General features: G+C 42.0%; 1 protein-coding gene across 1 annotated transcript in view; it reads left to right on the forward strand.

Moving 5' to 3' along the window:
• Positions 1 to 23,828, forward strand: part of ALMS1 (ALMS1 centrosome and basal body associated protein) — a 132,436-nt gene that overhangs the window by 26,582 nt on the left and 82,026 nt on the right. Inside the window, exons 3-4 of the mRNA XM_054029647.1 lie at positions 10,998 to 11,132; positions 20,012 to 20,207. Coding sequence (XP_053885622.1) covers positions 10,998 to 11,132; positions 20,012 to 20,207 — 331 coding nt within the window. The remainder of the gene's footprint in view (positions 1 to 10,997; positions 11,133 to 20,011; positions 20,208 to 23,828) is intronic.

Here is a 23,828-nt window from a genome sequence, read left to right on the forward strand (position 1 = left end):
TATTGGACAGTATGATGACAGTCTTTTACATCAACAAGGACGGAGGAGCGAGATCCATTTCCCTGTGTGCAGAAGCAGTCACTCTGTGGAATTGGTGCATCAGCAATTAAATCACCCTGTTAGAAACTTATTTTCCAGGGAATCAGAAAATGCTGTCCGACTCTCAGCAGACGCTTTGCTATCGACCACGAGTGGGAGTTGCACAATTCAGTAGTAGACAGTATTTTTGCTCTCTGGGGAATCCCCACAAGAGATCTGTTTGCCTCTCCAAAGAACAAAGTGCAACATATCCTGCTCCAGAAGGACTCTGAAGTCTTCACTCTCAGGGCAACACTTTCTTCCTCCTGTGATCAGACCATCTGAACTATGCCTTTCCTCCCTTACCACTCCTACCTCGGGTCTTACAGAAAATTCGTCAAGATAAGACACGAGTCATCCTCCCCACCCCCAACTGGCCCAGATAGTTTTGGCACCCAAATTCTACTCCTGTCATCTTGGTTGCCAATTAACATGCAGTCCTTTTTAAATCTCCTGACTCAGTGGAAAGACAGATTCCAGCATCCCAACCGCTCCATCTCAGCACTTGGTTTTTGGATGTGCATCAACTCTAGAATATTCTTGTTCTGAATCTGTGCAAAACGTTGTTACTAATAGTAGAAAAGATTCCACTAGAAAATGCTGTGCAGTCAAGTGGAAGCATTTCTCTATCTGGGCACAACAAAAACTTAGTCCAGCATGCAGCCTCTGGAGATCTCTTCTTTCACTCAGAACAATGAGTCTTTCCATCAACTCTTTATGGGTTCATATGGCAGAAATCAGGGCATACCACCCCTTTTCATGTGATTATCCTGTTTTCACTTGCCCACAGAGTACCAGATTGTGGAAGGCCCTAATCAGAACCTTTCCGCCAGTAAGGAAACCTATTCCACAATGGGACTTAAACCTTGTTCTTACGGTGTTCACTAAGCTTCCCTTTGAACCACTGTTTATATGTTTCATGTCTTTCCTATCTATGAATGTTGCATTCCTGGTGGCCATCACCTCAGCCAGGAAGGAGAGTGAGTTTGGAGCACTGATGACAAATGTACCTTACACTGTATTCCATAGAGACAAGGCCTCATTGTGTTGACACTCTAAATTCACCCCCAGAATAGTTTTTCAGAACTAGTCAATTAAATTACTTGTGATTTTTTCCAAAAAGTCCACACAACTGAAGAAGAAAGGAGATTTCATTCCCTCGACATGCGATAAGCCTTAGCCTTTTGCCTACAAAGCCAATCCGACAATCTCTGATTGTTTATTGCCATAGTGGAAAGTGTTTGAGGTGAAGCTATATTCTCTCAGAGGATCTCTAAATGGAGAGTAGACCAATGGACATGGCTTTCAAGAATTCTCCAACTCCGGGTGCATGGAACGCATGCATACTTATGTAAAATTTCAATAGAGACGACACATCTCAAAGAACCTCCAGTTACAAAGTAAGTAACTTCTATTTTCCTGATCTTTTTCTCAACTCCCAATCGATTTCTCAACTTTGAGTGAATTAATCAACATGAAGAAAATCTTAGTTCTCTGCTTGAAAAAGAGGCTACTGCTGTCAAGTTTAGTGCTGGTTTAGCACTTCATCAAATTCTGATTCCAGGTGCTTAGTTATTGACTTCCACCAATTCAGTTGTGTGACTTTCTTTAAAATATCATCAGTAAACGTGCTGCTTGAATGGTTCACCTCTAGCCCTGAAATTTATTATGGTTGGCATGACTGATGAGTTATTTAGATGTCCATTAGTCATAGCAGCAGCATCTTCTTTAGCAATTGAGCATTTACCCTGGTACTTCGGGTTGGAAATATTGGCAAAAATATGTGGAGGTGTAAGTGCTTCTTTTCTGCCTGCAATTTACCTTCGTTGTCAGGCATTTTGTTCTTCAATATCTCTTGAAGTTCTTTCCAAATTTCAGTGGCTTCAGCAGTACAGCAGCAATCTCTCTGCAGTTTGTCCAAGGCTATGGAAATAAGTTTCAGTATATTCAGCATATCTTCTACATTTCTCTTCAGTCCCATGTTGACTACTTTGGCTGTGATAGTTCATCTATTTTGTCATGGTTTTCTTCAAAAATTTTCATCAGAATAGACCAGTTCTTCATAAATATCAAAGCAGTCAACCAATGAATTCCATTGTACATCTTGGGGGAGAAATAGTTCGGATCCTCCTGCTTTCTTCAGTGATACTGAAGCACAGTGGTTGTTTATGGAAGTTTTAACAATTTCAACATTTTCCTTGATTCCTGGAGTTTTACTTAAGCCTTTGACTAAAAGATGCAGCAGATGAGCAAGGCACACGTAAGTTTCAGGTTCCCTCCATTATCATAGTCTAGATCAGGGGTCGGCAACGTTTGGCACGCGGCTGGGCCGGGCCAGTTTTATTTACCTGCTGACGCGGCAGGTTTGGCCGATTGCGGCCCCCACATTTATAAATAATAAAATAACTTCAAAAAGTAACAGATTTCACCATAGACATAGGAGGTTTAACTTAAATGGAGAATCACAACCACTGCTCTTTTGTTCCATCTTACTCTATTTATTACATGCATCTTTAACACATGCCCTTGTTACTGATATGTTCTAGTACCATTCAGAACACCCAGCTAATTAGCCATACTTAACATATCTAAATAAAATCAATATCTATCACATTTACCCTGTTTCCCCGAAAATAAGACATCCTCCGAAAATAAGGCCTACTTACAGTTTTGCCTCTCGTTGTAATATAAGGCATCTCCCCGATAATAAGACCTCCCCGATAATAAGGCATCCACCGATAATAAGGCATTTTTCATTTCTGAAAAATAAGACATCCCCTGAAAATAAGACCTAGCGCATCTTTGGGAGCAAAAATTAATATAAGACACTGTCTTATTTTCGGGGAAACAGGGTAATCCTTCGTTAATTTGTACTATTTTGCTCATGTCTCATTACACTTTTTTGATTAGCCTCCTAAGGACACTGTGTGTCCCAACTCAAGACAATTCATTTCAAGTGGGATTAATAATAAAACTCCCCTGTACTGAAGATGTATATTATAATACCAAATTGTAACCTTTTCAAAATCTAAATTTTAAATAAAAGGCCCCTTATTTAATTATCAAACGGCTGCTGGAATGTGTTTTTATTCAAAACCATTGTCAAGTACCCTAGTATTGCTTCTTCTAATGACTGATTAATATGAATAATGGAACATATACATACAGAATGAAATTAATTTCCTCTGCCCTAGCACAAATCCCAAGCAAACTGCCATGTAGGGGTGTTTGGAATGGACTTCAGCCCCAACCAATAGTATCCAAAGCATGGAGCAGCTTCTCATTGTCTCTGTTGCTGTGCTTCTGGCATGTGGACTGAACAGGAGCTGTGACCGTTGCACACACTGCCATGCAGAGATTCGTGGCCACAGGTCTGTTTAATTGCGGATTCAGTGGCCTTGTCCTGGCCTACCCCTGAAGTGCTTATGCATGGGTTACACAGAATAATCACTCCACTGGTTTCAGAGGGTAGAGAGTCACCCTGTTCACCTACTTTGTAGCTGCCCTTCCCCTATGCAGCAGAACAGCTGCTGCGATAACTGTTCTGCTGTGTTACCAGTTTTAAGTGTCCCCTGTTGTTATGGGTGAATTTCATCCACACTGCAGTAATGCTTTAGAGAATGATTTTCTTGCATAGATTGCCTGCTGTCAGTTGAGCGTATGAAAGTTTGATTTAAAAAAACTGTTCAATAATGTCTATGAATGCTTAAAAGTTTAAATAAACATTTTCATCTTATTTTGAGTGACACGAATAATTTTCTTAGAAGCTGTTTGCCTTTATTTTAGCAACATTGTTCCATGCACAAGCAATAGGTAGCACAGCACAGGTTTTCAAAATGATACTATTAGCCTTTTACAAATACTGATGCTTTTAAACTGGTTTCAATCAACAGCTTTGGAACAGCTATTTTCAAGGAAGAGACCCCTGTGTTGTACACCCACAGTTGTTCAGTACCAAGGAACAACCACGTCATGTATATATTTCAGTGATCTGATTTCCTGGAAGACTTGAGGAAGGCAAACTGTGTGGAAATTTTGGCTCTATTGTTACGCCTCCAGAGATAAGATTTCTGAAATTAATTTGTGAAGTGACTCTTTTTTAACTGGTGTTGAAGAAATGTGGGTGTATGGTGCTGGTGGCATCTCTCTTTAAAATTAGCCATTTGGGCAAGCTGGCTTTTGTTAAAGGGACCACCGAGCACTTAAAGCCCCAAATTAAATTTGCCATTCTTAAAAGTGAAGTGGGTTGTGAATTACATCCCAGGAGAGTGAACACTTCCATTTATTCACAGACAGGATGTGGGGTGTAGATCCTCAAGTTTCCGAATGCTATTTGCCATTGTGTCCCAACACTAACCTGGGGCGAACACCATTAAGGGCGAGAGGGGAATTCACTCTTTATGATCCATTCAGACTTCATTGTGTCAGTTGAAACTATGGCCAACAATGTAATGAGAGTCTAATGTATTGGTGGCTTTTGTGATACAGACCTCTGTCCATTGGGAACTAGTCTGAGACCCTAAACTCATTTCATATAAGCCAGCAGTCAGCCATTGGATAGCAACAAATTTAATTTATTAGCAGTTTGAGGCATATCTGAACGTGTGACCTACAATTGAAAGGATCTTTATGCCATTATTGATCCCTGAATCCCTTTCATCAAGGTTGCCTCATCTTTATGCCTGAATCGATGACTTGCCAGGAGCATGAGAATCACATAACTTGTGTATGCACTTACATATTTTTATTATTAAAAATAAACAGAACCATCAAATGTGCTTGAACTTGAAATTCGTTGTTAGATGAACTGAAAATACTTGTTATGAATGCCAATTTGAGAGAAATAAACAACGTAAGTGAAAAATAGATTCCACTTTAAAGTTTTTCAGATCTAATAAATATAAGATGCAATTAGTTACATAGGTAAGAACATGTTTATTTAATGAGTTCCAACCTAAGTCTCCTTTCAAGCTTGATTTTTGTTTCACTGCATTTATTACATGAAATTCTTTTTCATTTTAAGCATCAGTTAGGGTAAATTCTCAACCTTTGTATTAGACTAACTCTTATTTTATAATTATAGAATCTAAATTACTGAATTTCATGTATTTGTCTTTAACGACAAATCTTCATTCTGGAGTGGGGTCTGCCAAGATTGAATGCCTTACCTCGCATGTTGGGGTACAGAGACCCTCTGTGAAATTGCCATAGCATTCTTTGCCATTCATATGGAGTGCAAATGGCGAATACCCCACAGTGTATGCAGATCTATGCAACTAAGTACAACTTTCCAAGTGAAGACCAGGAATAGATTGTGTGACTATGGAAATGTCTATAAAAATGATTCACTGGAAGATTTTTAGTTATATTGTGCCCCTAAAAAAATTATTTTAATTCTTCTGCAAGGAAGGATCTTGTATGTAGTAGTTTTCGTCTCATTGGTTCTACTCCTTTACCAATCTATTCAGTAGAACCTGAGTTATGAACACCTCTCATGGATGTTGTTCGTAACTCTGAACAAAATGTTATGGTGGTTCTTTCAAAAGTTTACAACTGAACATAAACTTAATACAGCTTTGAAACTTTACTATTTAAAGAAAAATGCTGCTTTTAATTATCTTAATTTAAATGAAACCAGCACAGAAATAGTTTCCTTACTTTGTCAATTCTGTATTTTATACTTTCCCTTTATATTTTTTTTTAGTAGTTTACATTTAACACAGTCTCTGCTGCGGCCTGATTGCATACGTCTAGTTCAATGGTTACCAAATTGGGGTTCGTTAACCCCTGGGGGTTCATGAAATGTTACAGGGGATTCTCAGGAAAAAATTCCCTAATGGCGGCCAGAGCTGTCCCTAGGGACCCCGGGCAGCATGGGGCCAGCAGCCCCTGGACTTCCAAGAGCTAAGCAGATCAAAGCAAGCGTACCTGTCACACTGAGGAGATTTAAACTTCAAGACTCCTATAAGAAATGGAAAAGGAGGTAGATTATTTTTTGCAGTTTTTAAAATTAAATAGGCAGCTAGTGTTGTTTTTTAAAATTATTATGAAGAACAAGTTTAAGCTCTGTTGTAATGTGCATTGTTTGTAGGGTGACCAGATGTCCTGATTTTATAGGAACCGTCCCAATTTTGGGGTCTTTTTCCTATATAGGCTCCTATTACCCCCTACTCCTGTCCCGATTTTTCACATTTGCTGTCTGGTCACCCTAATTATTTGCCTGGACTGCTCAAGACCTGAATGCTTGTGTAGGAGGAACTCTTTGAGTTGGCTTTTTAAATACCTTCACGCTGTTTCACATCTGATAATCCTTGATGAAACATAGGAGCCTTGTCTTCTAACAGGCTTATTCAAAGTGATACAAGCTACGAAAGTGAGATCTTGGAAGAGTGGTGCCGTTTTCATAATGTAATAAAAATACTGTAATGATAAATAATAATAAATTGTGTGTAATAAGCATGTCATGAAAACAAATTTTGTATTTCCAAGATCATGGCTTTTATAATTTATACTCAGGCAAAGGAGAAAATCCCTGGAAATACTCATTTCTAGGAGGGGGTTCGCGAGACTTGACATTTTAGTGAAAGGGGTTCACAGGTTGTTAATGTTTGGGAACCACTGGTCTAGTTCCAAATGAGGTGTGTGGTTAACTGGTCAGTTCATAACTTTGGTGTTTGTAACTCTGAGGTTCTACTGTACTTCATTATTAAATATTCTCTGACACACAAACTTTTTTAAAGGCCAATTAAGTGTGAAACAGGTTAGAAAAGCTGTATGTAAGCAGGCCTGGCAGTGTCACTCCGCAGGCAGTTTCAGACAGAGGTACTCCTTTATCTGGCCTGTCCCAACATGTCATGTGTCATGGAGTAGTTGGGTGGGAGAGAGAGGACTTCTCCCTGAAGCTGCCTGAGGAATGGAACTACAAGACCTGCTCTACAGCTATCTTCTTTAGACAGCAAAGCACAAGTGGAGAGAATGAGCATAGACTTGACAAGCCAAAGATGGCTTGGGGGTGTGGCATTATTACAAGAGGTTTATGGTTGAGGGTGGGGTATTGGGCAGAGATGACCTCCTTGAAATATTCTGGTGGTGGTGTGAAATATGGAATGAGCAGTGATTGGTGGTTAAGGAGGATGGCGATGCCATGCATAATTCCCTATTGCTGCACTCCCTCGGACCCTCAATTAGTACTTCTAACACTCAATCGGGGTGCTCCATGCCATGCTGAAGCTGTGAAGCATTGGTTCTCTCTTTTTTGAAGATCATTGCCTGCTGCCGAGGAGGCCTGTATCTGATGGAGCTGAGGAGTTACATCACTGAAGTCAGAGTGAGGAGATGAGAATGGCTGTGGCAGACAATGGAGGAGAGAAAATGGGGGAATATTGGGAATTTGGAAGGCCATCCCTTCACTGATCCCAAGCATGGATAGGGGACACATTTCATCTTCCACAAACAGTAATCTCATTCCTGCAAGTTTTGTTGGAGCTGTTGTTCCTCAAAAAACAACCAAAGGGAGTTGTTGGAGGGAAAAACTGCTTCAGAAGTGGAGTTCATGGTATCACTCTAGAGTTGTGTCCAGTTGCTGTTGTGCCCATCTCTGCAGGTACAGTCAGAGGAGCCAGGGAGAAGAGAACAGCAGCATCTGAATATGGCTCCAGAGCAGAGCTGTGAACTCCACTGCAGAGTCAGTTACAAGCTTTTTCTCCTTGGTTATAATTGACTGTCTTAGTTTATCCTCCTCATCCTCCCCCAACCCATTTCCCATAAATCTTAATTAAGAGACTAGGTCCGTTTCATCCCTGGAATAATTCTTTACTTGAGTTACTCCAGAAGTGAATTTGGCCCTGAATGTTTACATAAAGTGTTTCTGTAGGAGTTGCAATTTTCCCCATCTTTCTGGGACTTTCTTTAGACGTTTTCCCTCAAGGGTACTTTATAAGATTCCACAGGGTCATTGAGAGCTTGTGTTTGCATTTTTATCTTACCAGTGTGAAGCATCTGCTCTGCTATCCCCTGATATATCAAGTGACTTTTTTTGTTCCTACTGTTGGTTGCAGAGAAAAGTCAGGCTTGCTCGACCCTGAATAAGTTAGTAAATGCTACTACAAAGCTTCACTGTCCCTCCCTACCTTTCAGCTGAAATGTTATGTGGCAGACTTACTTATCTCTTCAGAAGCAAAGACAATCACTTCAGATATTGAAAGAGAAATTGAAGCCACAAAAGAACACATAAGTCATCCCTGTCCATATGACCAATAGCTCTAAATTAACATTGTTTTTGAGAACTGTTTCACAGACATTTAATGTAAATGAACTGCTCTCAGAATCGGTATAACACATCTGCATGATCTTTTCCAGCACTTTGGTCAGCCAGAACTCTTACTTTGAAATTGAGCCTACTAGGGAGAGAATCAGATTCAAACAGTGCATGTCCTTTTTTTTGGGGGGGGGGAACATAGTCTACATGGCGTGCTGCATCAGAAGCCATTTATGTTGCATCTTTTCACGGTAGCTCAGTCCTATTGATGTTTTGCTCACACTCATTCAGCTAGTGCCAGGGGTTTGGTGGCACGGTGCTGTTGATGCACAGTTTCTTCTCCTACTCTTCAGGATGGGATGAATTCTTTTTTCACTGCTGAGCCATGAAATGACCACTTTGCATTTTGCAGTCTCTTTGCAGCCCTATTACTCAAGCCCTTTCTCAGCCTGAGTCACACATTTGGCTAAATCCAGCAGTTCTCAAGCTGTGGGTCGGGACCCTGTTTTAATGGGATCACCAGGGCAGACATTAGATTGGCTGAGGTCTGGGGCCAAAGCCCGAGCCCTACCGCCCAGGGCCAAAGCCCAAGCCCCACTGCCTGGGGCCAAAGCCCGAGGGCTTCAGCCCTGGGCGGCGAGGCTTAGGCTTAGGCTTTGGCTTTGACTTCAGCCCTGGGCAGTGGGGCTCAGTTTACAGGCCCACCGTGTGGGGCTGAAGCCCTTGAGCTATGGCTTTGGCCCCCTTCTGCCCAGGCTGTGGGGCTCCGGAGGGGGCTCAAGCTTCGGTTCCCCCTCCTGGGGTTGTGTAATAACTTTTTGTTGTCAGAAGGGGATAATGGTGCAATGAAGTTTGAGAACCGCTGGGCTGAGCAGTGGGCAGGAGCTGCAGTTGTGCATTCTGGAAACTAGAGACCACCGGGGCAGATGGCTTTTGGACATCTTTGGATGCATGTGTGCTTCCTCTCTGGTTACTGACACTGATGGATTAAAGCAGCAGCAGCAACAAAAGGAGTTGCTGGCAGTATCTGGTGAGGACAATAGGTGAGGGGTCTCAGTACTAGCCCCAAGATTCTGTCTCCCAGCTGAACCTCAGATCCCTTATCTTAGTCCCAGAGAGACCTCAGCCAGACCTTAAACCCCCAGAGACATGTCCTGCTTCTCCACTGGGAGTGCCTCCTTCCAATCCCCAGGCCTTCAAAGAGATCCCAGCTGGACCCCAAACAATTGCCCTCCAGGCAGAATCTCGCTTCCCAGACAGACCCTAGCTCCCCTCCCAGATGTCTTCTATCAACCTACACTGGTTCTCCCAGATGTCTCAGCCCCTCCCTAACCCAGAAAGAACCCAGCAACACCTAGACAGCAGACATGAACTTCAGCTACCCCAGACACTCTCCAACAGCACTCCCCCTACCCTACCCGAACACCCCGCACTCCAGAGCCACACTGTCTGGATCGGCTTGAGTTTGATGCTTCTCTTCTGGACTAGTGCTTTTCTTGTTTTAGGGAGCAATTTTGTTTCAGTTGAATCTCTGTATAATACACTGCAGGTTTCATTTTACACTTTCATGCTGGTGTGATTGGAACTGGCTGCCTCGCCTGTGAAGCTGGCTCCAGGATTCGGTAGGAGCGTAGACAACCGCACAGATTCCCTCTTTATGCTTGGTATACTATAGAGAAAAAATGTCACTCCAATCACAAAATAGCTTCATCTGGTGTCTCATCAAGGCAAAAGCCCTGTGACAGCTGTTTTTGCAGGTGCAAGTCAGACTTATTTTTTCCCCAAGAAATACCCTAAACATTTTTCAGGGTCCTAAATTACATATATAAACTGATCTGCAGTCACTTGATGGATTTATATAGCTCCTTTCTTTAATTTTTTTTTAATTTGCATTACACCATTGGTATAAATCCAAGGAATAACACTTAACATTCAGGTTTCAGAGTAGCAACCGTGTTAGTCTGTATCCGCAAAAAGAACAGGAGTACTTGTGGCACCTTAGAGACTAACAAATTTATTTGAGCATAAGCTTTCGTGGGCTACAGCCCATTTCAATTGATCCAGCATATCTGTTACCCTGCCTCTGGCAGGGCCCAGTACCTGATACTGCGGAGACAGGGGAGTGCACCTTGTGAATTGCACAATGCTGCATGAATGGGGAAAAAGAATTTCCTGACTCATGCAAGTGATCATCTTATGCAGGGCCGGCTCCAGGCACCAGCTTCTCAAGCAGGTGGTTGGGGCGGCCCTCTGGAGAGGGTTGGCACGTCCAGGTTTTCGGCGGCAATTTGGCGGACGGTCCCTCACTCCGCCTGGGAGCGAAGGACCTCCCGCCGAATTGCCGCTGCAGATCGCGATCACAGCTTTTTTGTTTTGTTTTGGCTGCTTGGGGCGGCCAAAACCCTGGAGCTGGCCCTGATCTTATGCACAGAACATGATATTTCATTACTATTTTAGCATGTAAAATTAGAAATGTTATGCACAAATTAACTTTCCCCCTTTGCACCTCCAGCTACAGCATGTGATTCTTATCTCATTAATTTGGGCCAGCAACTATCTGCTTTTACTGATATTGCATAGTACATTACAACTTAAATGGCTCTGTACCTTGAAGGATCATGAAAATCAATGTTTACTTCCTTCTTTAAAAAAATGATTTTAGCCTATTGCTACAACACCACCACGTCCTGGATGTAAGGAAGAGTTGTTAAGCCAAAGCAGCAGTGGGACCCAGATTTCAACTGCCAGCGGGATCTCCTTGGGAGAAGCAATCCGACAGAGATCTGCCGTTAATCAGGTATTTCAAATATACATTTAGTAGATCCTTGTTTATCCAAATAGAATCAGACAAGGAGTTCACTTATCTGAAATCCAGTGTATCCAGGTGAGAGATTTGTAATGCAATTGATACATGTTGGGAATACAACCAAAGGCTGTGATCCTACAAACATTTACGCATGTTCTTAATTTCACATAATGTTAGTGGTCCCATTGAAACATGGTCCTTTTCATTGTGTAAAATGTAGCACATGCATAAATATTTGCAGGATAGAGACCCAGTTTTGGCTATTGGGGGTTTTCTGATGAGAAAATGGTTGATTTTTAGTTGTCTTAAATTAGTTTGTAAGTTCTTCATGTCAAGCACGATGGTTTTTAAGTGTTTGTTGAGTGCCTAGTACAATCTTGATTGGTGCCTCCGGATGTTCCACAATACAAATAATGAGAAAATTAGTTTCCTTACTTACAGCTTTTATTTCTCACAAAGGGGGGCATCCACTGGTCTAAATATTACTTTAGGGTTAGACTTACTCGTTCTACCACAATGGAATCAACTTCGTTTTTTTCCTCTCTGCTTCTTTTCTTGTTTGAGTTCAGACTTTTGCTGGTGGATTGATGTAGCAACACACTTTAATGCCATATGATAACTTCCAAAGAACTACATGCACTAGTAGAAAACCAGTTAATAAAACTATAATAAATTATAAAATAAATAGAAAGAAAGGAATAACACCAAAAAAATCTTAATTTTTATCAGGGTCATTTTGATTGATAAGGCAAATCTGTAATTTTACTTTATTAAAATAAATTACTCAGTAGATTAGCCTAATGCTTCTATTAGAGAAGGTCTGGGTAGTATTCCATTAAAACACAGCAGTATCTTAAATCTCTCTGTCAAGTCCCTATTTTAAATTTAAAAATAAAACACTGATTTTGCAAAAGCAATAATTTTTTTCTAAAGTTTGCCATTAGAGGTATGATATAGATAGCCATCAAAAAATATTTTTTCCTACTGAGTTGATTTGTGCATATATCAGTCATGATCCTACAGATGTCGAAAGTGGCTTTGGAGTTTCAGATAGATCAGGTGATGACCAGCTCACACAAATGAGAGATCGTGTGTAATTTTTTTTATTACAGAGCTGGCTGTTTGTTTCATGCAGCATATTACAAGAAAAGCTGTTTTATCTGGCACTTCACCTACCAGAAAGCTCTGTAAACTGGCATTTCTGATCTTAATTGAAATTCCAGTTTATAGTCCGGTTGGCACAGGGCCGGCAGGGGGTTGGGGCACGGGAGGGGATGTGGAGCGCTGGCTCTGGGAGGGAGTTTAAGTGTGGGAGGGGGCTAGGGGCAGCTGGTTTGGGCACGGGATGGGGTTCAGGCTGACGGATGTGGGGGGCACTCACCTCAGGCAACTCCACGCAAGTGGCGACCTGTCCCAGCTGTTTCTAGGCAGAGGCGCGGCAAGTGGCTTTGCATGCAGTCTCTGCCCATAGGTGCTGCCCTCACAACTCCCAAGGCTATGGTTTCCAGTCAATGGGTGCTGCGGAGCTAGTGCTTGGGGTGGGACAGGGGCAGCGTGCGGAGTTGCCTGCTGTGCCTCCACCTAGGAGCAGCTGGGACAGGTTGCTGCTTGCGGGGAGCCGCCCAAGGTGAGCGCCCCCCAAATCCAGCACCCTGCACCCCTCCCCGCACCCCAACCCACTGCCCGAGCCCCCTCCTTGCACCCAAACTCCCTCCCAGAGTCTGCGTCAGAACCCCAGCCCCGCACCTCTTCCCGCACCCAAACTCCCTCCCTCTTAAATTAACCAGCATTTTTCACTTACTGGCACCCCGCCCTCCCCCCCATTTCCCCAACATGCCAGATGAAACATACTACAGTAAAAGCTGTTTTCTTAGCAAAGCCATAGAGGGATCCAGGTGGGGGAGGTTTTTTGTTGACTCTCTGTGACATACCCAGTGTACAGTCTAGATGAATGAGTAGCTGTGTCTCCCCTGCCCTCTAAACTGGGGTGCCCTTTACATGGCTTTGCTGCTGTAGCCTCCAGTCTGGATTACTCACAAACAGCCTCCAGCATGCAAGTCACTCCCAGCTATGTCAGAGTGTGTGCTGTAGCCACACCTTGGTTCTTACCAGCTTTGGTTATATTATGGGGTGACCCGAACACACCCCCAGTCCTAGATTTCCCACCAGCAATGTATGTGCTGTATTGCCTAGCCCTCTTCTGGACAATACAAATTCATATAAAGTCCATATTTCTTTAATTGAAATAATATGCACTCTTTGTTACCCCAAATTGAGTTTCCCAAACACTTCCATTCAAACACACTTGGTTAGATAAAACACTAAACCAAATTTATGAACTATAAAGAGATTTTAAGTGAATACAAGTAATAAGGCATAAAAGTCAGAATTGGTTACAAGAAAAATAAAGATAAAATGCACCTAGTGCCTAACTTAACAAACTGAAAGCAAAGTTTTCTCACTACATGCTCTCACCAATTTGACCAGATGTCTTCCCCAGTTCAATGACTACTTCCTTTGTTCCTTCTGGTGTAGTGAATCAGTCAGCAGAGAGGGAGACGGTGCCTTAGGGTGTTTGCCCCCCTTTTTATAGTGTCAACCCTCCCCCCCCCCCCCCCCCCGACCTGCATCCCAATCCCTTGGAAAACATTTCCAGCTGAGATTCATGAGACAGAGTCTATGGGAAAGAATGTTCTCTCCTGTTTTTCCTCACCTGTTGAAGCTTCTTTTGTTTCCCTTCCTGCTTGATGACTCCGTTTACTGCTTTAAATGCAAATTAAGCAGAGCGTACATTCCTGTTTGAGACAGACCTGTTTGCCAACTTAAGTTTGGAACATGTGTTAAGATCACGATATAGTGGAATCTTATAACTTCACAGTGTTGCCACACACATTTTATCAGGACAGTATTGCCCAGCAAATAAGGAGTTTTCAGATGATATTTTACTAGGCATTCTTTGTACAAAGATTATTGCAGCACTTTGATGTGTGTGGACATGGGTACATTCAGTCACACTCCATCATTCCATTTCCTCCTCCTGGTGAAAAGGGATGGAATTATTTTTTCTTGCAATTACTTTGAGCCCAAAATAATGGCTCTTGAATCAGCCTTGGGAACATGGAAAAGTACAACACTGAAAACATCCAATTATCATGTAGCAATGTGGGCACCCAGACTTCAAAATGAAACTTGACATGCAAAGTAATTGCAAGTGATGCATGACTTAATGATTATGCCCCAATACAATGATGATAAAACCAGTTAAAACATTTTGCACGGGGTTTGGATGTAGTGTTCTTCACAGGGTTTCACTGCAGTTTTTCTAACTCATACCACTGATATGACTGACTGCCTGGTAGCACAAGAAGGACCTGTGATGATATCTTTACATGTCTATTTTATTTTCAAATGGGAGGTCATCGAGCACCCTCATCTGTGTCCTTCCTTTATTGCCTTCCTAAAGACCCTCTGTTAGTAGATCCATCCTCACAGCCACAGGTTGCTTAAGAGCAAGTACATGGTGGTCCCTCCTATGGTAAGTTGGGGTCCCAAATTTGGATTCTTTATGTGACAGTGTCTTCTGCTGCAACTAGATTGTCAGACTAGTCTCAAATAATCAGATTTGCATATTAGCAGAAAAGTTTGCTTCAATTCAATGCGTGTAACTGGGTTACTTTCAGTACTTGGGCCCAATAGAGTTTGTTCATGTGTGAATGAGAATAGTTGTAATCAGATGATGATGTAGTCATTGTGATTTTCCTTGAAGGATTAGGGCCAAATATTTATTACCGTAAAACTTACAATACAGAATTACAGTTCTTTAAAAGAATTGTTGAGTCAGTCAGAAATGCATAGGAAATGCCTGGCATAATGCCTGGCAGAATCTGGGTCAAGGGTCCTGCTTTGTATAGCAAAATACCAACTTGAGAAAACAGCCTCTGGACATATCATTAAATGTTTCAAAAAGAAGAAATAACTCTGAGTAAATTGAGTCTGGAGATTATATTCCCTTTACTGACTATGTGTTCAATTCAGGTTAAATAAAACTCTTTATATTCTGTTACAGTTCAATGAGACATTATTTCTTCATTTATTTTAATATTTTTGCAGTTATAAATTATAAGTGCTCATATTAATGGTGCAGTGCTACTTGGTACATCACAAATGACTAATAAACTTAATTCTCTGCACTGAAAACTGCTTAGTGCCCTTTCCATAATTAAATTTTGTCTGTTTAATTGCTTCCTCGATAATCCCACTGCAAGTTCTTTAAGAAATTACTTGAACTGTAACATACTTAAAATAAAAGGTGCTGCATTATGCTTAAAGGTGAACTGAAAATACAGAAAAGCTGTTTTAAAATTCAGTCATTAAAAAAACAAATTTTATAGAATTAAAGATACATACTTCAAAGATTATTTAAAAAGCACTCTACCTGCAAACCCCCCCAAAGGGTAAAGATCTGTTTGCCCTTCAGCAAGTTGTTGGTACTGTACTTAGCAGTGCTGGAAGCTGTATTCATCCTGTATCATTTGACATCATCCAGGTGGTTCTTTTTGGTGGAGAGATTCAATGTGGTTTGGATTGGAGGCATAATTTTGCAGTGGTGGAATTCCCTCCTTTAGGATGTCCATCAGACTTCTCGGTTGCTGTGTTCTGACCTTCAAGATCTTATTGTTTGGGTTAATGCAAAAAGGATTAGTTACATTCCATAGATGGAGATGCTGGGAGTGTGGGGGCTGGTTCGCTAGTATACGTCATTGAGACTGGCCTGTCATTCATACGGGATCACTTGATTTGATGCTGTACAGTGCCTGTGTGTCTTTTCAGTTTTTGGCACTATGTCTTCTGGTAGAGAACAAACAGAACCTTGTTGGAATGAATCTCCGTGAACAACAAACCCGGTTAAGTTTGAAAGTGTGTATCGTCGGAGTCTACCTAACAACCAGCAAAGTTTCTATTGTTGTTTTCACTTCGAAAGAAATGCAAAAAGTCTGAAAGCCTGGAAAGTAAAAGGTAACGGCTTCAGCTGCTTCGTTTGGACCATGTATTCCGTCTTCTGTCACTCTCACCCTGGCGAGTTTACACTGCCCGTCCAGGGAGTGTAATATTCTGGGGTGCAGTCCAGATCAGTGAGGGGTTGTCACCGCCTGACCCATAACCATGGGTGCCTCATAATGCTTTGCTACTGTAATTCCCAACCTAGGCCACTCACAAACAGCCTACCAGCATGTAGGTCACACTCGGAGTGTCTGTGCATAGTTGCAGCTCTGACCTCAGCAGCTTATCAGCAACACACCAGTCACAGTCTGACTTCCACCAGTCTGTTTACTACTGGCAGGGTGACCTCAACACACTCCCAGTCCCGAATTTTCCCAAAAATGTGCGCTGCATTGTCCAGCCCTCTCCTGGACAGTTCAGATATTCAGGATCGTTGCTCCTGTACAAAGTAAATATTCAACAGTTTGTTACATTAACCGGAGTTATTAAACCGTTCAAACACAGCACTGGCTTGATAAGATTAAAGATGAAACAAGTTTATTAACAAAAGAAGATAGGATTTTAAGTGAATTCAAGTATAATAATTCAAGATAGAAATGACTACAAGCAAATGAAAGGGAAAACACACATCTAAAAGTCTAAAACTGAATCTAGCAAGATTTGGTCCAAGGCTTTGTTAAGATGGCCCTTCTCACGCACAGTCTTCCAGCAAGATGGTGACTGACTCCTTCCTTGGTTAGGATATCTCCCAGAGGCCCAAAGGTGCTGGTGCCTTTGTCTTCTTGGGTGAAAAAGAGAGAGAGAGCTTGGTGTATTATGCCCCTTTCTTTTGTAGTCCTAGTGAATCTTTGAAGTGGATTCTTCTGAAGTTTACCTCTCAAAGCAAAGTTCATTCAAACATTGAGGAAGGCGACATGGAGTCTGGTGATTAAGGAGGCACCATGCTCTTTCTCCCCACTTGTGTTTGCTAAAATGCAAATTTGATCTGCTCTGCTTCCCCTGCTGTCTTACTGGCCCTGTTTACTACTTATATGTAAATTGAGGTAAATACACAGTACTTTGTTTAATACAGATCTGATTAACAACCTTTGGCTATGTACTGTAGTTGTAGCTGTGCAGGGCTGTTTGGTTTTGAACATGTGCTAATAACATCATACAGGGGGATTTAATAACTTTACATATAACATTGCTATATACATTTCATCATATTATTGACCAGCGAGTTATTAGTTTTCAAATGATACCTCACAAGGCATATTTTGTACAAAGATGATTAAAGTAGTCTGTAGGGTGTGAATACAGGGGTGTTTTCAATCACAGGGGAACTTTAACTAGCCTCTAACAAGAAGGAATCCAGGTAGTTCCCCAAGGCCATATAATCTTCCATCACTTACTGTCGTCCTACCTGATTTACACTGCAAACTTAATATTGCCTTCCAATAAAATATATCCAAAACTATATGCAAGGGTCAATAACAAATTATTAGAAATTGATCTCTTCAATAAGGACTAAGATTTATAATCCCCTAGTAATTTATTTGGACCTTTTGTGTATGTGTGTGTGTGTGTGTGTATATATATATATATATATTTTTTTTTTTTTTTCCAAAATTTTATTTGGAGGCAGAGTTCAGCTTGGGTGGGTGATATTGAGTGATGAGAGACTTGTGGTAATGGGGGAAATGACTGGATACTTCAACTGTTCATTTGCAGATTTTGTAACTTTTTTTAAAAGTATTTTTGTGTAGAAAATGTATTTTGAGGGGAGAGTTAGCTGGGCTCCTTTTGAAACACATTTTCAACCTTTTAATTTTTTTTGGCAAAAGTTATTTGGTTTACAAAATTCCCAGAATTCTTAAAATAAAAAGTGCCAATGTTATTTAAATTGGGTTGGCATACAAGATTTGCTGGAGGGACCTTTACTTGGTCAGGTAATATGTGGCCCATCAAAGCAGGGTGCTGTCTTCTAAATGTTTGCAAATCTGTAGGAGGTATGTTGGTGGAGAGAGTTGTACCTTAGTGGAATATGGAGATGTTGGACATTGGAGAGGATTGGAGGCTTTTATCCAGATGGAAAACTTTAAGAAAACTTCTTATTCCTCTCTCCCTTGTATCCTCAGGTTCCCTGTGCACACTCAATATTTTGCTCCCCCCACTTACCTCCCACGCCTTTTCTTAAACTGTGGACCCAGCAGTAAGGGATTGAAGGCTAAGTTCCCTGTAAGTTGCGTGGCCGAGCAGCAGGCTATCAAGGGACATGCAGGCGGAGAGAGGTGCCTCTTCCCTCGGCCCCAGCCCCAAAGCTGCTGCGGCCGGGGAGAGACGCCTCTTCCCCTGGCCCTGGGCTGCTGCAGCGAGAGATGGCTGGGAGGAGTCCTCTCTCCCTGCTGCAGCCCCAGGGAAGCCTGCACCCCAAACCCCTCATCTCTGGCCCCGCTCCAGAGCCCCTCAGCCCCATCTGGAGCCCTCACCCTCCCCGTCCCAACCCTCTACCACAGCTCTGAGCCCCCTCCTGCACCCCAAACCCCTCATCCCCAACCCTATCCCAGGGCCCACACCCCAAGCAAGAGTCCTCACCCCCCTCACACAACAATCCTCTGCCCTAGCTCTGAGCCCCTTCTCGCACCCCAGAGCCCTCGCCCCGGCCCTGAGCCCCCTCCCACACTCCGAACCTCTCGACCCCACCCTTGCCACACATCAACTCCTTATTGGTGCACATAACAAAATTCGTTCCACACATGAATGTAAAAAATTTGAGGGAACATTAGTTGAAGGCCTTTCTTCACCCCTTTCCCTCCTCTGCAATTCATGTTGCCTTCTGTCTTAGCCCTATGGAAGGTCTGTCTTCTACCAAGTACAATGCTCATTGCACGCTTTAGTAATTATGAATGTACATTGTTGGTGACTTTTTGTCAAAGACTTCTGGTGCCTTCTCTTACCCACATTTGAAGGGTAGGACATTCACCTTGTAATCCTTGATTGTGCGGTTGGGAGATCCTTTTGAAAATGTGACATCCCAGAAGGGATTTCCTTCTATTAAAGAATCATCCTGCAAGGGAATTGACCAACATTGACTGGTACAAGGGTCATATTTGTGTAATGCTGTTGAGTCACATTCAAAGTTTATATCCAAGTGAAGTCTGTGTTTAATGCACCAGCGATATTGCATGCTTCTGCTTACCATATTTGGATTTAACTGTCTTACTTTGGTTGGGGCCTTTATTTATACCTGAGTAGATAGGAATATATTCAAGACATTATAGAAGAACTGTCTGTTTATACTATAAAATACATTTTAATGCAATAATAATGTAAGCAGAGTCAGAATGAGCTCTACCCTGACATCTGGTGGTGAGCTGTGGAAAAGGACTTCAGAGGCTGATCTTGTTTGCCTGGGCACACCCACCCTGCCTAGCAGGATGGGCCTGCTTGCCCAAATGGTCACTTTGGCTGCTGTAGGATCCCCAGCCTCTCTCAATTCACTGGGATTTGGAACCCATGTCGCTTGCCTAGCGAGTGCTACTTAGTTGAGGGCGAGTCCCTCCGTCATAAAATGCCAAGTACAGTTCTACTGTCCTTGATTCACATAACTAGGATAACAACACTTTATTACTCCTGACAAAGAGACTGGGGATCCCACAGCAGCCAAAGTGAACATTTGGGCAAGCAGTCCCATCATGCTAGGCAGGGTGGGTGTGTCCAGGCAAATGAGATCGGCCCCTGAGGTCCTTTTCCACAGCTCACCTCCAGGTTAGAGCTCATTCTGACTGCTTACAATAATACAAATAGCTTATTATTAAACTTTTGATTTTGGAAACAAAAGTAAGATTAATTAAAAATTAAAGAATTTTTCTTCCAAATTGTTTTAGGGAATGGAGTCATGGTATCAGCTTCCAGCAGAAATGGATGTCAGCCATCTAGCGGCAACATCAGGGAGGAGGCTGGGCCTGACTGATGGTGGAAATGACTTGACAGAGTTACCTACTCTGGAGGAAGGCTTGTTGACTCTGACAGAAGGGCTTGGAAGGCGGCATACAGGCGACATGGCACACACTCCGCTATTGGGTATATTGAATAATCATTTAACAAAATAAGCTTAGTTGCTTACTGAGCATTCACAATCCTTAGCATGGATTTAATTTATTACAGTTCTGATCAATGGTTTTTCGAAATAAGTCCTATGTAGCTTTGTTGTCAAGGTCCATCTTTGGAATGAAGAACCTGACCACTTGTATCTTACTTTTAGCCAGAGAACCTGTTATCTTTAGTGTTTGAACAAAGTTCCAGTCTTGGTAACTATAATTAGAAAGGCAAGGATAGTATAGTTGAGTGAACTCAGAGTTGGGGGTTCCTGACTAGATGATATAATGGTTCCTGCAGGCGTTAAAAACGTATGAGTTGTAATCCTGCTTCTGCAAGTGGCTTGCACTGTGACCTTGGGCAAGTCACTTAACCTCTTTGCCTCACTGTCTCCACTTGCAAAGAGGGAGTAATACTTAGCAAGGTAGAAGGTGAAGTAGTCCAGTTTGTATAGTGTTTTGATAACGTAAACCACTAAGTGATAAGTGTATATAATCGCCTATGTAAAAAATCCTTCTCTTCTGAAGTGGATAAAGTATTCTTCATTTTCTCTGAAGTTGTTGTGCAGTGTTGTAATACGTTTCACTGGTAGGAAAAATAATCTCCATGTATAGTTTGTAAAGTGTTTTTGAAACTTTCGCTGAAAGGTGCTGTATAAACATAGGTCTTTATCATGCTTCAGCTAGGTCAATGACTTAATGTTGCACAAGATTTTTATTTTCAGTTACAAAAGGCATCTGAATAATATTTATTTCTGAAGAATTTTAGCTAGAAATACCTTATCACGGTAAGACTTATTCAAATCTTTTTTATTTGAATGTATTTTTCAATTATATCAGATTCCTCTTGGATATACAGTAAAAGCTTTGTTATCCAGCATGTCAGGGGAGTGGGGGGGGGGGGGGGAAAGGGGGTGCCAGTAAGTCAAAAATTCCAGTTAACTAAGAGGGAGGGAGTTTGAGTGTGGGAGGGGGCTCGGGGCAGGGGGTTGGGCCGCAGGAGGGGTTTTGGGGTGCTGGATCCAGGCAGAACTCACCTCTAGTGACCAAGGCATATCCTATTGCTAGTAGCTCAGTCAGTGCATGCATGCAATCAAAGAGGCTGCTATGGTAGAAGAATGCATTCAAATGAATTACTTAATGAATTAAACCTGTTTAGGGGGAAGCGTCCCATCAGAAATCATGCGGTGATTATGAAGGATGTAAAGGAGTACATTCAATGAAAAAAATATACCATGTGCTAGTGGGTAGAGGGAAATTTATCATGAATGGATGATGTTAAAAGAATCCACTTTTGTGATATTCCAAAGATCTAAAAGTGCTTAGTTCAGTAAAATTAGCTCTCATGGTGCAAACTCAGATTGCCCTTGCCTACACGGAGAGGTTGTCTACACTGAGAAAATGCATCATGTTAGAATATGACCTTGAGAAGCGAAAGTAAATAATGCAATGATGAACACAACTTAGCACTCATTGTCAACAAGTACGGTTTTGTTTAACATTGTATCAGTTGGTCTGGCTTAATTCTAGAGTACAGAGCTCAATTTTGATGGGATATTGAGGACTCTGGAGGTACTTTAGGAAGCAGAGAATGAAAAACGGAGTGTGTAGAAAGTGGTACAGTACACGTTAAGCAGTAGCTCAACACACAAGCTTGAATTTTCAAAATTGTTTTATTGAGGGGGAAATATTGGTTCTAACAACATTGGCTTTCTCTCTTTTTTTTTTTTTTAAAGTATTTTGAATCTGTAACTCTGCCTTGCAGCTTCCTTTTAAATTCCATTATGAAATTTGTATTGAGATCACCGGATCTACATATAGAGCAAACAGACAAACCCAAGAAAGTTCTGTTTTGTTTTTGCCTTTCTCTTTAATCTTCCATGAACAGCAATTTGATTTTGGCATTCAGATTTGTCAGTAGACTGTAAGATAAAGTAGCATGCCCATGTTTGCTTGCTCGGTAAATTCAACTGTGAGAAGGCTTTTGACCTTTAGAGTGACAGCAGGAAGAATTACTGTTTTGACACAAGATGCTCAAAGAGTGTTGCGCTGACGTCACTTGCTGCTTTGAGCATCATGCACCTGCTTTTCTGCCCACAAAGCCTAGGGTACATCTTGGTGTAATGATCCCTTAAGTCACCGTAAGCAGCCAGAATATGATAGTGATGATCTTTCTGTTCCTGATGTAAATAAGTGATCAAAAATGGGATGTTTCAGGTAGCATAAAATTAGAAAACCTTAAAAAATGCTGAGGGGAGAGGAAGGTACATTTTTAAAAACTGATAGGACTGTATTTGTGTAAGGAATTAGTTCTGTAGCCTTGAACACTGGCTTAGTGCAACATTCGGGGAGTGTTTAGCCGGCCAGCTTCCTTGGTTTCCAGTTAGCCTCTAGGGGGCACTATATTGAGGAAGGAAGGGGTCAGGCTGCTGGAAGATGGGTCTAAGATCGGACTAGAGTAAATTTAACTGGCTCCTCTTCCTCTTTGCTGAGAATTTCTCCTTCCTTTGCCACTTGTTCTCCAGCTTGCCTCCCTGACCCACTCAGTTGTTTGCTGCTGGTCACTGACCACTGCCACCATTCCCCGAAGGCTGGACACCTGGGGGGAAATGGGACGCATTGGTCAATCAGCCCAGGAAAGAACTGACATGGAGCAAAAAGTCACTCCATGCAGGGAGCAGGCTAGTAGCTCAGAGATGGCAGATTGCGTTAAGGTGTGTGTGTTGGGGGGGGGGAGGGGGGAAAGGGGACAGGAGGCAGAGAGAGCGAGAGGGAAGTTGAGGATTTAGAGGTAGGGAGAACAAGACAGAGTTTACTCCTCTGTTTAAAACAACTGTTTAGATAGAGTAGTTCATTTTCTCCACTGCTGATCTTTTGGTCCTCTCATAGTAATAAATTGAGATGCCTCAAGGTAAGGCCAATTTTAAAGAAAATGAAAGGTTATTCCTGCTTGTAGAGTTAATAATTAGTCACAATAACTTTAAAGCCAGGGAAACAGACATGTACAGCGTGATGTTTTGGGACATTTCTGGTGTTCCCCACAAACTGATCCTCTGCTGTCATTACATGCCCTTTGCCGTTTCCGACTGCCATTTATTCCACATCACCTCTCCATTCTCAGATACTTGTCTTGCCTTCTTTCAAGCTGCTTTCTGCACCTGGCATTCTATGCTATCAAAGAGCACCAAGCACATACCCACTGTACTTCCAAATGCTATCTCAAAAGTTCCTACATTCACACACAGCAAACCATGGTAGAAAAATTGGTATTTCCTAACATTATTCTGAAAATTAGGGTGAGAGAGAATGGGGGGGGGCAGGGGACAGAACTTTCCTGTGGATGTCCCAGTCTAATCTATTTAGACTGTAAACTCTGAGGCATGGACTGAGGTGTTTAGTGACTTGTACTGTGGTAGAGACAGCTGCAGAGATAGAATGAATTATTTGAAATTGTTTTGTGATCACATTATTATTGTGGCTCATGTGGGGAATGACCCATATTCTGGGCCGCCTTTGGTCTATGATTTTGTGGCGATGGAATTCTCAGTTCGTGTAATAATCTCCCCACTGCATAATGGAGCCACGCTCGCCTCCACTCCCCCCGTCC

Source organism: Malaclemys terrapin, chromosome 5 (assembly GCF_027887155.1).
Source record: "Malaclemys terrapin pileata isolate rMalTer1 chromosome 5, rMalTer1.hap1, whole genome shotgun sequence".
Classification (NCBI taxonomy): Eukaryota; Metazoa; Chordata; order Testudines; family Emydidae; genus Malaclemys; species Malaclemys terrapin.